At 43.0% G+C, this 13,547-nt stretch overlaps 1 protein-coding gene across 3 annotated transcripts in view; it reads left to right on the forward strand.

Moving 5' to 3' along the window:
* The first annotated feature begins 3,329 nt into the window (after positions 1-3,329).
* The window catches only part of gria4b (glutamate receptor, ionotropic, AMPA 4b), a 94,215-nt gene continuing 83,997 nt past the window's right edge, over positions 3,330-13,547 (forward strand). Inside the window, exons 1-2 of one of the 3 annotated variants that reach the window (XM_084029335.1) lie at positions 3,330-3,522; positions 8,295-8,453. In XM_084029335.1, the coding sequence (XP_083885461.1) occupies positions 3,432-3,522; positions 8,295-8,453 (250 nt within the window). In that variant the 5' untranslated portion in view covers positions 3,330-3,431. The remainder of the gene's footprint in view (positions 3,523-8,294; positions 8,454-13,547) is intronic. The other 2 variants (XM_084029334.1, XM_084029333.1) reach the window with 2 other exon arrangements.

Below are 13,547 nucleotides of genomic sequence, written 5' to 3' on the forward strand. Positions count from 1 at the left end.
TCTGATCCACAGAACCAACAGGTTGTGGTCTCCCTGAGCTTTGACTGACGGGGCCACTTGAGTACCCGGAATGGTACTTGACTCGAGTCCAAATCTGTTGTACAGAGTCTCATTATCCATTTTCTTTTTTATTGGTGTCATTTCAAACAGACATTTATGGATTGTATTAGAGCAGGTCTCTTGCCAGTCCTCGACTGTAATCTCACCGTTTCTGTCCGTATGGATGAGCGTTTCACCTCACATCCAACAAAGCAGTGTATTTCATTCATTCAATTATGTTTGTGCACAGACCAACCTACGACGGCTTATTAGGGCCACTGTAGGAAAAAAAAAAGGAGCCGAGAGAGGGGGCAAGTAGCAAATCTGCGACTTTATAAAGTAGCAAATTTTCCACTTTTTAAAGTTGCCAGCCTCTCTCGGCTCTGTTTTTTTCCCCAGTGGCCCTAATACACTGTCGTACAAAAGAGATACAGTCTATTATTTATTTTGTTTACTTTTTTAAAAAACCTTTCTTAACTGTTTGGTATCTCTGAAGCACTGAAATCCAGCCTTGAATCCAGTCAGCTGCTCAGAGCGGAGCATTCAGCACCACGGACAGCTCCACCGTCGTCTGCTCTGTACGGTGAGCTTTCAGAGAGAGGTGTTCTCCTATGATGCAAATTCAAGGAACTGCAATTAGGGAGCAAGTGATTTGCCTACCGGTCCATGGAGGACTATGGCTTTTTGCAGATTTGTTGCACAGTGAGGGAGCACTTTTACGCTCTATAGCAACAGAGCTTAAAGAAAAGCAAAGCAGTGTGTGGTGATCATTTAAGGAGTACCCCCCCACATTCATTAATATTGACTTAGTGATAAAGTATTAACAGATGAGTGTTTTCACTGCAATCAGCTTTTCGAAACATTTACTCGAGGGGAGTACATTTAAAATGTATTTTATAGATTTTTATTTCGAAATCAGACTTTTGCAGACAGACTTAATTGGATAAACAGAAAGGTTTATCCTTGACATTGGGATCTCTAACGTTCAGGTTGGCTTTCAGCCACTTCACATGGCCTTCATCGGTGAATGGAACTCCTCCCCGTTTATGAATCGGACATTGAATTACCTTTTAAGATCTCATAAATATCAATGTTTTTTTCTGTAGCAAGGTCTCTTTTAATTGTATTCAGAGTTGGGCGTTTAAGCTTCCGTTAACATTATCAGAGACGGCAGCTTGTCTCGTGAAGTCACAGGCTGAATTTGAGTTGTTCCATTCTTTTATGTTGCTTCTGAAGGATGAATGTGAGCTCATCCTCCTTTTTTGAACTTTGAACAAGGACGGTTCAGTGATGGCAGCCAGCCTTTCTCATGATGGCAAAAATCAACTTCCAGCTTCCAACATTGTCTCCCACACACAGTAGCTCGTTTTCAAGCAGGTCTATTACCCGAGGCTACTACAAAGCCCTAAATCAGCCAAACTTCAGCTGACTCTAGCGTCGCCACCTCCTGCACTTCCTCCTTTAACTGCATCAGCCCAAGGAGACCAGACACTTCTGTAATGCCTCATAAAACTGTAAATCACGTCTTCTAAGAGCAGAGTTTCCCAACCTTTTTCCCCAAGGAATCTCTTTTCTATCATTGAGCAAACCGACAACCCCTGACGAAGTCATACATATATATATTTTAATGGATATTTCCTATTGTATTCAATGCATACAGCCATAGCTGCATAGAATAAGTAATAAACGTACAATTAAGCCAAAATAATGAACACAGTAACTGCACGAAGCGTGTGTATAACTATTTGGATCAATTTTGAATTATTATTTCCTGTAAATATTGAATCAGAGGTGAGTTTCCCTGTTGTTTTGAGGAACTGTCAATAATACGGTTCTCTCTTCTCTTTACAAAGTCAGGCTGCTTTTATGTCTTTGATGTTTGGCCATCGGCTCCTTTTGTTGTTTTATAACTGCTTTCCTTTCTAATGCAGGACGAGGCGGTTTAGAGTTTAAAGATAGCAGTTTATTCGTTTTCTTCACAGAAATGAATGAAATGTTGAGATATAGGCCAACTTATTTTATTTTTTCTCACATCCAAAGCCTCGCAAAAAACCTTAACATTATAAACCTTATAAAGCGATTGGATATATTTCAGTCAGCTAGACACACAGCATCTAGTGGACATTAGAAGTACTGCAACTGAAGACACATTAACTACATATTAGTGCCTGACATCTTCTTGCTGTATCTTTTTATTTGTGAAAACATTGAAACATGATGCTGCTGCCAAGTAAGTTTAGAGAACTGAGTTTTCAAAAACCTTTTAGTTTTAAGAATGAATGAAATCAGGAAAGCCTCCTTTTTATAAATGTATTGAGGCTGTAATTCTGTACATACTTGGAACTTAATGGCACAAGGCATACTAATATATGAATGAAAAACTGAGAAATTCGACAAAATAATCAGCTAGTTTGTAACTCTGCCCCTTGGCGTCTGATCCCGATGCACAACGTCCCGTTTAGCATCAACCAGCCTGTCTACAATGTCAACCCACTATCCGATTAAACGCTCCAGGAATGTGAGGAGACGGGGCACAAACACAGGACTTTCAAGCAGGAAACCAGTGTTAAACGACTGTGTTTGTGTGTTTTGAGCCCAAACATTTTCTTATGAATTCACGGAGCACTTTGCAACCTTCATCCAGCCAAACCAAAGTTCAGAAACGCCTCATATAGAATGTAGCTTGTGAATTATAATCCCATTTAAATGCAACTCATGATGGTTTAAATGCAGAATTATTTTTTAAAAGCAGTATTTCTATCTGTAATAATGTGTCAGACTGTTTAATAAAACATAAATAAATGAATAAATGAATCCCTGGTAAGCCACCGGTCCTGCTCGCAGACTTCCACCGTGAATGTTCGCGTCAGCAGCTCTGGAAGTTTTTTGGAGCTAGACCCGGTGCTGCGGGGACTCGGTGCGGGGACTCGGTGCTGCTGAGCGGACTGACTGTGACGCCCATCCCGCCCGCCTGCCTTCCTGCCCCGGTCGGTTAAAAGGCGCATGTGTATTATTGCTGTGATGTTAGATGAGCCGCATCCATACGCACTGGCCGCCGCTGGCTGATCCCAGCCCCCCCCACCCCCCACCATCATCCCCCCCCTTCCCCTCATCTTGGTAGTGTTGTGCGCAAAATCTCCAGCGCCGGACGGACGGACTCAGGTTGACGGTACAAACGAGCGCCACTGCGGGGGAATATCCAAGAGAAAAAGACAATCCAAAAGCAGACATGGATATTTAACGGGGACATTCATATATTTTTTTTGTTGTGTCCTTTTTTTTTCTTCTTTTTTCCCCCCTCTTCTCTTCTCTCTACCCCGTGATGTTGCTTTTGCCCCGGGGTGTTAATTAAACCTGCTCGATGTCTCTCATCAGTTTATAACCGAAACAAAATGAGGATTTCTCATCGCGACTGGTTTCTGTTGATATTCTCGGGCTTTTGGGGACTGACAATGGGTGCTTTCCCGAGCAGCGTTCAGATCGGTGAGTGCTGTCCATGCCTTCTTAATTCCCGTACAGCAGAGAATCATGTGAATGCATGAATGAATGAATGTGTGACTGTGGACGCTTGTCCTGTCTGCTGCCATTTATAACACCAAAGTGTACAAAATGTGTTCATTTTCCTTTGCAGTATTTTTTTTTATTTTATTTTTGTTTCTTCTTCTACATGCAGACAAAAAATGTGTTTTTCCCTCTCTGTTGATGCTGTGCATGTTCAAACGCGCGCACATGCACGCCCCGCACACACCTAATGCGCTTTGTATCTGCAGGCTATATACAGCGTGTATCCCGGTGCACTCCGCCACTGCAGCAGATCAGAGCAGCAAAGTGTGTGTTCCCTTGTGCAGGCTCGCCTGTGTGTGCATTGACCGCTGTTAACACTCTCGCAGACCCCCCCCCGGTCTCTGGCGCTGCAATAAACCCTCTGCCACGCTCCCACCGTCGGGCTGTGCAGCTCACTCTTCCACTCTTTTATTTCTTTCTTTAAACATGTGCATGTTTCTATTTTACAACTTAGCAGTCTGGGAGTGAAATGCAGGCGATGGATGGGTTCGTGGTTTTCTGTTCCAGGAGGCAGCAGACTTGATTTAAAGGCAGGGTGTGTAAAAAAGGGCAAACTGTGACCTCCAGCAACCCTCCCTTTTATTTATTTTTTCCAGAAAAGCAGTTAATTGTGCTTTTTCCATCTTCATTATATGTCATTTTTGAATCCAGATGTTTTTATCTCATTAAAAATGTGCTCAAACATGACTCCCTCCCCCCCCCCCCTCCCCTCAATGGCTTCACCCTCCATGTTCGCCTGCTTGTAGCGGAGCAGAGGCACATCAGGACCAGTCAGGCTGATGAAAAATGACAAGCTGCTCAAATGATTCTCCTTGTCCTTTTATATCAACGTGATATTCGGATCCCCCCCCCCCTTCCCCTCCCCTCCCCTCCCCTTGGCCCCTCCGGGGGGGAGGTCAGAGGTCAGGGTCTGTTACAGAACAGCACCCCTTGGAACCGAGGACTCTTGAGCTGAGTGGTGGGGGGGGGTTGAACCTCTGTGCGACCGCTGTGCCGTCATGCCGAACGTTCGGGTAACGTTTGCTGCTGATGTAAGCAGAAATCCCATGTTTTTCTGCAATTTCAGACACGTTTTTAGCCTCGTCACCTTGTTATCGATGATAGCCAAACATCGCTGGTGTAATTCCATACCTCCCTGTATGACCTCTGGGAGGGTAAAAAAAACAACGTTTCCTCACCCCATTTAACCCTTTTTAATCCTGTTTTTGAGCCGTCTCCACAACAAACATCTCTCCAATCAACACTCAATCAGCTTCAAGTATTGTCACTGAAAAAAATCAACACTTGTTAGCAGTGGGGTGTGTGTGTGTGTGTGTGTGTGTGTGTGTGTGTGTGTGTGTGGGGGGGGTGCTATGTAAACACATGCAACACAGAAACAAAGTGCACAAAATGCAGTCACAGCAAACACGCGTTTCACAACACACGGCCACGGATCGATTGTGAGCTCGCTGGTACGTGTGAAGACGGAACCTTCTTTTCATTCCTTCGTTCTCGATTCTCGGTGCCTTTTATTGTCATGGTGGGTGGGGGGTGGTGAAGGGTGGGGTGGGGGCATCCTTTTATTACAGAAACTAAAAGGTAATCCAGAGTAGTGAACGGATCTACAGGTTCTCCTGGAAGCGTGTGTGTGTGTGTGTGTGTGTGTGTGTGTGTGTGTGTGTGTGTGTGTGTGTGTGTGTGTGTGTGTGTGTGTGTGTGTGTGTGTGTGTGTGTGTGTGTGTGTGTGTGTGTGTGTGTGTGAAATCGATGTTGCCAGTTTCTTAGACACTAACGAGACCAGTCGCCTCATCACACATGGAGGCCCCTTTACCTGCGGTGTTAACATGTGATCTGGATGGATCACGTGGATCTCAGCCGGGTGTAAATGAAAGGATCCCTTAACTCCCCCCCACCACCACCACCACCACCACCCTTCCTCTCAAAGGAAAACTCACTTCCCAAGAGTCTCGGGGGACCGCTGTGCAAGACGAGGGTCATGTGACCAACAGGAGCAGTTGATTTCCCTTCTTCCAGTCGGTAACATTTTGTTAGCGTAGTTAGCAAGGTGATTGAAAAGTAGCATATGATAACATCTGTTTGTTCAGCTGACCTTCCTCTTGCTCTGTGATCACGACGTGAAGTAACGAGAACGTTGTTTCACACCGGGAGTGAATTCAAAGGCCTGTGATCGAATGTCCTCATCCAGAAAAACGCATAACAGGCTCTTTCGGAGCCACGAGAGTCTTGTTGTTTGGCGAACCGTATGGTAATTATGAAGCTTCAAAGTCCCGGGCCCCTACAGTGAGTGTGTGTGTTCTGTGCTGAATCTCATTTTGTGCAACATCCAGCAGAAATGAAGGTCATAGCTGAATAAGTGGGATTTAAGTCAAAAGCTTGATTTTTCTTTCTTTTCTCTCCTCTTTTTATCGGCGGTTGAAGATAAGTTTATAAATTTCGCCCGTTGTCACTCGGGAGACGTTGGGTAACGCCACTTGATATTAGCAACTCCGACCTAAACGTATACGCATCGTGATTAGACGGTCAGAGCAACTGGCGTCTTAGAAAAAAAGCAAGAAAGTCAGTGATGGTGGGTGGATGGGTCCAACAAACACAGGACTATAACCCAGGAGATGTTTAATTAGTTTTGCCATAGTTTTTAAGTAATGTCAATTATGTAACGGACGATTTTATGTATCAAATGTAGTTATTTTAACTCAAAGCTCAATCTTTATCCTAAACTTAACCAAGAAAAACTAATGAAAACTGTGAACAGAAGTTTATTTTTAAAAGGCACTATGCATGCAATGACCCAAAAGGGTATGTTTCCTGTGAACACCTGTGAATTTTATTTTGAAAAGGCACTATGCATGTAATGAGCCGAAACTGACATTTGGTCCCTGACGTCCAAATCGGATGCTAGAGATATTCGTAGAGTGTTACAGTTAGAAACTGCCCATTATTTCTAAATATAGTGAAAGTTGGGAGTGAAAATGTGTTGATTTTAAAATATCTAAAAGAAATTCCTCCTGACCGGCTGTCAAGTTTTTTTTTTCTCGAATCAGGAATGAATGCCTCCTGTGAGCGTTTGCTTTTGAATTGTGAGTCAATGGGACGTGAAACCATCACAGTGTAAATTATATGTAATTTCATAGCAGCTCCAGTGCTTCTCCGAACTATTATTAGAGTTAAAGATGGAAGGGATTTACACGAGTTTACACGATACAAGTGTAATATATTCTAAAGTTTACCTTCTAAGGAGGTCAGCCATAAAAAAAGAACACGCTGGCATTTTGCTTGAAATGACATTTATACCGTCTCATCCCAAGAAATACCGCCTTAAGTCAGATTTTTAAATGTGAACCAAACTGCTTCAAACGTAAAACACCGCTGACATTTACAAAGCCATGAAGGACGAGATCTTCACATATGAAGACGGCTATAATAAGTAAAAAAAAAAGAAAGAAAAGAAACCAGAGTCTTATCTCTGATGCCAAACGGATTATTGACACTGGAGCTGCTCATGCGTAAAAAAAATACTGAATGAAAATCTCTGTTGATCCAGAAGGATATCTGTGAATATTATATCACTTTTTCTGCTTGCGTTGATATGAAACGATGGCGATTTACATGCTTATCAGGCTCCATGCTGCGTTGGTCACACAAGCTCCAGTGCTGTTTAAAGAATCATGAGGTGCTGTATGTCTAACACTGAATTGTCAGCGACAGTGATTTACCAGAACAATATTGGCCTTTTTATTGCATTTCATATATTGTCCAGTCAGCTGTGTCCACCTCCGATATGATCACGGTTGCTCTCTGACCTCGGCAAGCTGCTAAAACGTGAAAACACAATTTGTAAAAGCTTTAAAACTACACGAAAGACAAACGGCATAGTTCCGGAAACCTAGGATTGGAAACCTAGGATCAGAAAACTAGGATCAGAAAACCTAGGATCAGAAACCTAGGATCGGAAACCTAGGATCGGAAACCTAGGATCAGAAAATTATCGGAAACCTAGGATCAGAAAACCTAGGATCGGAAACCTAGGATCGGAAACCTAGGATCAGAAAACGATCGGAAACCTAGGATCAGTAAACCTAGGATTGGAAACCTAGGATCAGAAACCTAGGATCAGAAACCTAGGATCAGAAAACCTAGGATTGGAAACCTAGGATCAGAAACCTAGGATCAGAAAACCTAGGATCAGAAACCTAGGATTAGAAACCTAGGATCAGAAAACGATCGGAAACCTAGGATCAGAAAACCTAGGATCAGAAAACCTAGGATTGGAAACCTAGGATTGGAAACCTAGGATCAGAAACCTAGGATCAGAAACCTAGGATCAGAAAACCTAGGATTGGAAACCTAGGATCAGAAAACCTAGGATCAGAAACCTAGGATCAGAAACCTAGGATTAGAAAACCTAGGATCAGAAAACCTAGGATCAGAAAACCTAGGATTGGAAACCTAGGATCAGAAAACCTAGGATCAGAAACCTGGGATCAGAAAACCTAGGATTGGAAACCTAGGATCAGAAAACCTAGGATCAGAAACCTGGGATCAGAAAACCTAGGATCGGAAACCTAGAATTGGAAACCTAGGATCGGACACCTCAAACCTGGTTTCCGATCTGTCTCTGTGCCAATCAGAAATAGTTGAACCGTTTCCCATCATGCTCCTCACCCTACCTGTCTCTCTCTCTCTCTGTCCAGGCGGGTTGTTCATCAGGAACACCGATCAGGAGTACACCGCCTTCCGTCTGGCAATCTTCCTGCACAACACCAGCCCCAACGCCTCGGAAGCCCCGTTCAACCTCGTGCCTCACGTGGACAACATCGAGACGGCCAACAGCTTCGCCGTCACCAACGCCTGTAAGTCGCATCGATCCACGCTGTGTTCCTGCGTTGTTGTATCAGCTTTTTATTATTAAAGGGTGATTCAGTTGCAGCCGGGGTCATTACTATTACTACTATGGATCTGGAGGAAGGGCTCAATATTATTCTGTAGTACGGAGCTGGAGATGCGATGATACACAGATGCATTTATGTTTAATTTCAAGCTCTGAATGGACCCCTGAATCTGCCCTTATCACGTCTAGGGTTGTGTGTTGGCAAGTATCTGGTTGAACAATACGCATCATGATATGACAACAGAGGTTACGATTCAATGTTTTGCGATATATTGTGAAAAGAACATCCAGTCAGACAATCACAGTTTTTAAACAAACACTGATTTGGAAGAGACGACAATCTCACCTTTTGGTTTCAGCTCCAGGTCATCTAGATATCTCAGCAGTTAGCACCATGTTGTCATAGTGGATGAAATGATGATTATTCAAATTGTTTTGTAGTTGCACATTAACGTTATAGGAGTATAATAGGTGTTTTAACACATATTACAGCATGGGTGTACATGCGTGTGACGATGTGGCCGTACAGCTGCGTCTGGGGTTGTCTGCTGGTTCACATCTGATCTGAGCACAGCGATCTCACACACACACACACACACACACACACACACACACACACACACACACACACACACACACACACACACACTGCCATAGGTTAGATCTCCAGTAACAGTAGCAGGCAGGGATTCTTTCTTTCTTTTTTTAGTGACGGTCCCTGGGGAAACGTCCTTTCTTTGCTTCTTCTGGTGTGTGAGTGTGTGTGTGTGTGTGTGTGTGTGTGTGTGTGTGTGTGTGTGTGTGTGTGTGTGTGTGTGTGTGTGTGTGTGTGTGAGTTAGTGTGTGTGTGTGTGTACAAGGTGGGGGTTCCCACAGAGACCATAAAACACTGCAGCGTGATGTCTTCTACTATCCGTGGTGTGATCTGGTGTTAGAAAAATCAATGGCTAAATTAAGCAGAGAATGAAGTGCTGTTATGTTTGTTTGGTAATTGAGGGGGTTTAGCGTGTGTGTGTGTGTGTGTGTGTGTGTGTCTGTGTGTGTGTGTGTGTGTGTGTGATGGAGCCTCATAGTGTCCCTTGAGTACTTATCAACAATGTAGCCATGAATGTAAAGACAACCATCGCTGGGTTACTTTGATACTGAAGGAAACTTAAAACCGTGATGATTTTTATCGTTGATTTCTAAATAATATGGTGAGAAATCTGTCTTCGTGTTTAGATATGAGTTATGAAGGTGGCATTTCGATGCACACGTCCGTGCATCATCTTTGCAGCGTTGCAGCAAACAACTTCATCCAGCTTCATGTAATTAGCTCGGTGGGTCTCCGGTGGGTTTTCGTTGGAAACCTTGAAAACATGCTGACGTAAGCATTCGGTGCAAATGCTTATAAGTAAGTAAACCAATGTGTCGTTTTTGTTTTTTTAATTAATGACCTCTAAGATGAAACACCAGTAAATGAAGCTGCATTGATCTCCGGGGAACTGAGTTGAGCCAGCAGCAGATGGAATAATATAGAGAGCCATAGAAAGTGGGTTATCGGTATGGAATATATGATGATAAATTTAATATATATATATATATTCTCCCCTCTCTCTGCAACTGTATATAAATATACTTGCAGTATATTCAAAGTGGACTCTGGCAAAGAGCATGAATATTAATGTGGCCTCAGTTTAAAAATACTTAACTATACGGTGCATTTGATTATTTAAAGGAAACATATTAATTAACATAATGATCTCGATCCAAAGAGCTCGACTATCTTTTATGAGCTGCTTCAAAATATTCTTAATACTTTGCAAAAACCTTTCTAAAGTACCAGAGTTGCAGCATCCGGTATTATTTCAAAAATACTCTATTTTATGTATTTACTCGCTTTCAAGGTTACGGCGACCTTGAAACAGTCATTTTGTGTGTTGAACGCAGCGATGACGTGAGGCAGGAAAGCTGCTGAGGAACTCCTGATTGGCCGACGCCATCGGGAGGAGAGCGGCGGCGTCCTGCAGCAGCGAGGCGTGGGGCGAGTGTGCAAACGGTGTAATTCCAGGAAAGAGAAGAAAACTATGGGATTTTTCACCTCTGGTCTAATGGCTGCACAGTCACAGGAAGTGCAGTCTGCAGCGCATTGATTGGCCAAGCCAAATCAGAGCAGAATTACATGAGCCAATCAATGACTCTGATAGCTCAGGGCCAGTGGGGGAATCTGAGATCGAAGCGCATCGCTTGCTGTCTCCCCCCCTCCAGTTTTACATTTCCCACTATCTTTGTTCTTTTATTCCCTCCTCGGCCACAGTGTCGCTCCGTTATCGGACGCCCTGAGATAAACGTTATGAATAGGCCGTTGGTTGCCACGTGACGTTTAAGGGCATCGCGTGCGTTTGGGGAAACGGAGATGAGAGCCAGAGCTCATTTGTGAAGAGAGATTAGGCCATTCAGCAGCTCGGCGCTCCGCTGTCAGGGAAGCCTGATGGGGACAATTGGTGGGAGGACGGGGACAAATGTTGTTGTATGTTCCCCATTGTCACCGATAATCATTCAGGAGACCCGGACGCTGATAAATCCTGTTTCATTTGTCTGATTAACCGTCTCCGTATTAGTCGTAGTGGTGCTACTGGTGTCCTACAATGTATTTTATTATTTTTTTTTTATTATGTCGGGCATTTCAACAACTTCCAAAAGGTCCAGCTGTTCGTAGTTCACCCGGATCGCTGCTGAGTTAATGGTGACACCTCGGTGTAATCACCATCGACGGAGGAGACGATGGTCAGGATGGTTTTTTTAGTCCCAGCGGTGGTTTTTAATGATCGTTTGAGGTCCTTAAATATTTGACTCTTAAGAGCTCATTTCTAAGATGCCATTAAAACATTGCAGAAGAATGGAATGACGTAATGAATGTCATAAGTTTGTCCATTTTGCAAATGGTTCTGTTTATATTAATACACCGCCGTGGTGTTTAAAGCTTATGGCGATGAGATATGTTTCTTGGCTATATTGTAAACGAGCTCTCTACCTTTTAATGCATTACCAACTTAAAATAAAGGTTGAATGAATGAAAGGAGCGACGTTATTAATGAGCTAAAACAGCAGCCAAAGCCTGATACTTAATCTTATTGTGCCTTACAGCTCCATTGTTGTGCTTTTAATAATCTTTGCGCATCAATGAGTCACCCCATTGGCAGTGGGTTCCCTAATTACCATGAACACACATACACACACACACACACACACACACACACACACACACACACACACACACACACACACACACACACACACACACAGGAGTTTACTTTGAGTCAGTCCCAGTCCTGGTGCAGTAAATTCCCACTAGAGCACTTAATATGTATTAATCCGCCGCAGAAGATAGTCCCCCCCCCCCCCCAACTAATGTACCTCTTACTCTTGTTTGATTAACGTTTGCTTAAAAACTGCAGCTGCACAGATGATTCTCAGGTATTTTTAAGTATTTTTTTCCTGAAATGAAAATATATATTTCTGCCTTTTTACAAAGATTTATGTATTCGGTCTGACAGAGTTAGTCAGCACAGAATAGGGAAGTCTGACTCATGCATTATTGCTCTTTTTATGAGATTTGTTGGGAATAATTAAAGTATAGCCCCCGCTGTATCCTTCAACTGTGCACTAGAGGACTCTAACTTTCTTTCTTTATGACTAAGATGTAATAATCAAGATTAGATGCATGTAGTTGATGGTAAATGTGTTTGTTCGCTACCTGCGTCTTATTGTAAATGTCCCGTTGAGGAGGGGAATCTGATTGGTCTCCGTCCCTCCATCATCTTATTTGTCTGCACACAATGTCTCAGAACCATTATCAGACTTTTTGCTGGTATTAAGATGGAAAAAAATCCCCCCGTCGCCTCTCACTCGCGTGGAAGGGCCGGATGTAAAGCACCCAAAAAATATCCGGCACTCGTTATGAAACACATCATCATCTCTGAGTTCAGGACGGTCAGAGTGACTGTTCTTTGAACGTCTCCTCGTTTGTCTCGTTGGACTCGAGGACGTCTCCAAGTTCAGGCTGGAAGTCGGAGAGAGCTCGTGGCAGCAGCTCGTGTGCGAGTTTCAACATCAACCAGTGAAATGTCGTTAGTTCCTTCGTTAATTCGTGAGCCTGGAAGAAAGCTCGGGGCTTCTGCCCTTTTCTATAGACCATCATCCGTGGGTGGAGACTCCTCCTCTGTCCTCTGTCCTCCATCTCCTCCGTCTCAGGGGCAGCTTGTCAAATTCCATGGCTTCATTTTTTTGTTTTTTAATTAAAAGAAAGGGGAGTAGTAACGTATAAATATAATAATATGAGGTAAATAAAATACATGCGTAAAAGGGAAAACTGGAAACATGCGTGTATGTTTGTTAGGGCGTGTAAATCAAATAATAACAAGATTAATAATAAATAGATGGGTAAAATATTATATTCTATGATGTTAAATGTAATCAGGGGTCATTGTTGCTGACGGGATTTTGACTTTAAGTGTCTTGATGATGAAAAACGTATAAAGCAGCAGAGAATCGATGGCGGTGGTCGTGGGATTTGTCGTGTTATACTAAAGAACCGCTGACGCACTTGATAATAATGCCTCACCTCAACAATAGTTGCAAGATAATTCTCTGAGCTCAGATTCTCCACATTGAAGTGAGAATGGAAATGAAAGAATACATGAAGGACACGACTGAAAGGAGAAATCCTCCTGCAGTAATGAAAGTCGACCCCTTGGATGTAACTCAAAGGTGAGAGGTGGAACGCCGAGCCATCTGCTCCAAAGAAACAGCAGCGTTTCACCTCGGATACTGGGAATATATCATGGTGATATACAGACGTGAATATCTACTAACAGCTGGGCAAGAACACACAAAATGACAAAAAGGGGTCAAAATAACACTTTTTAATACAATCTCAAATCTCAGAATTGATGGAAACCTTTTCCTTTAATTTGATGGAGAGATTTTACAGTGAAGATTGATGCGTTGCCAACTGATCATGTGTTTTAAATTTAGTTTGTTGACAAATTAGATATACAGAGACACAATATCCAGA

This window comes from Eutrigla gurnardus (genome assembly GCF_963514095.1).
Source record: "Eutrigla gurnardus genome assembly, chromosome: 15".
NCBI lineage: Eukaryota > Metazoa > Chordata > Actinopteri > Perciformes > Triglidae > Eutrigla > Eutrigla gurnardus.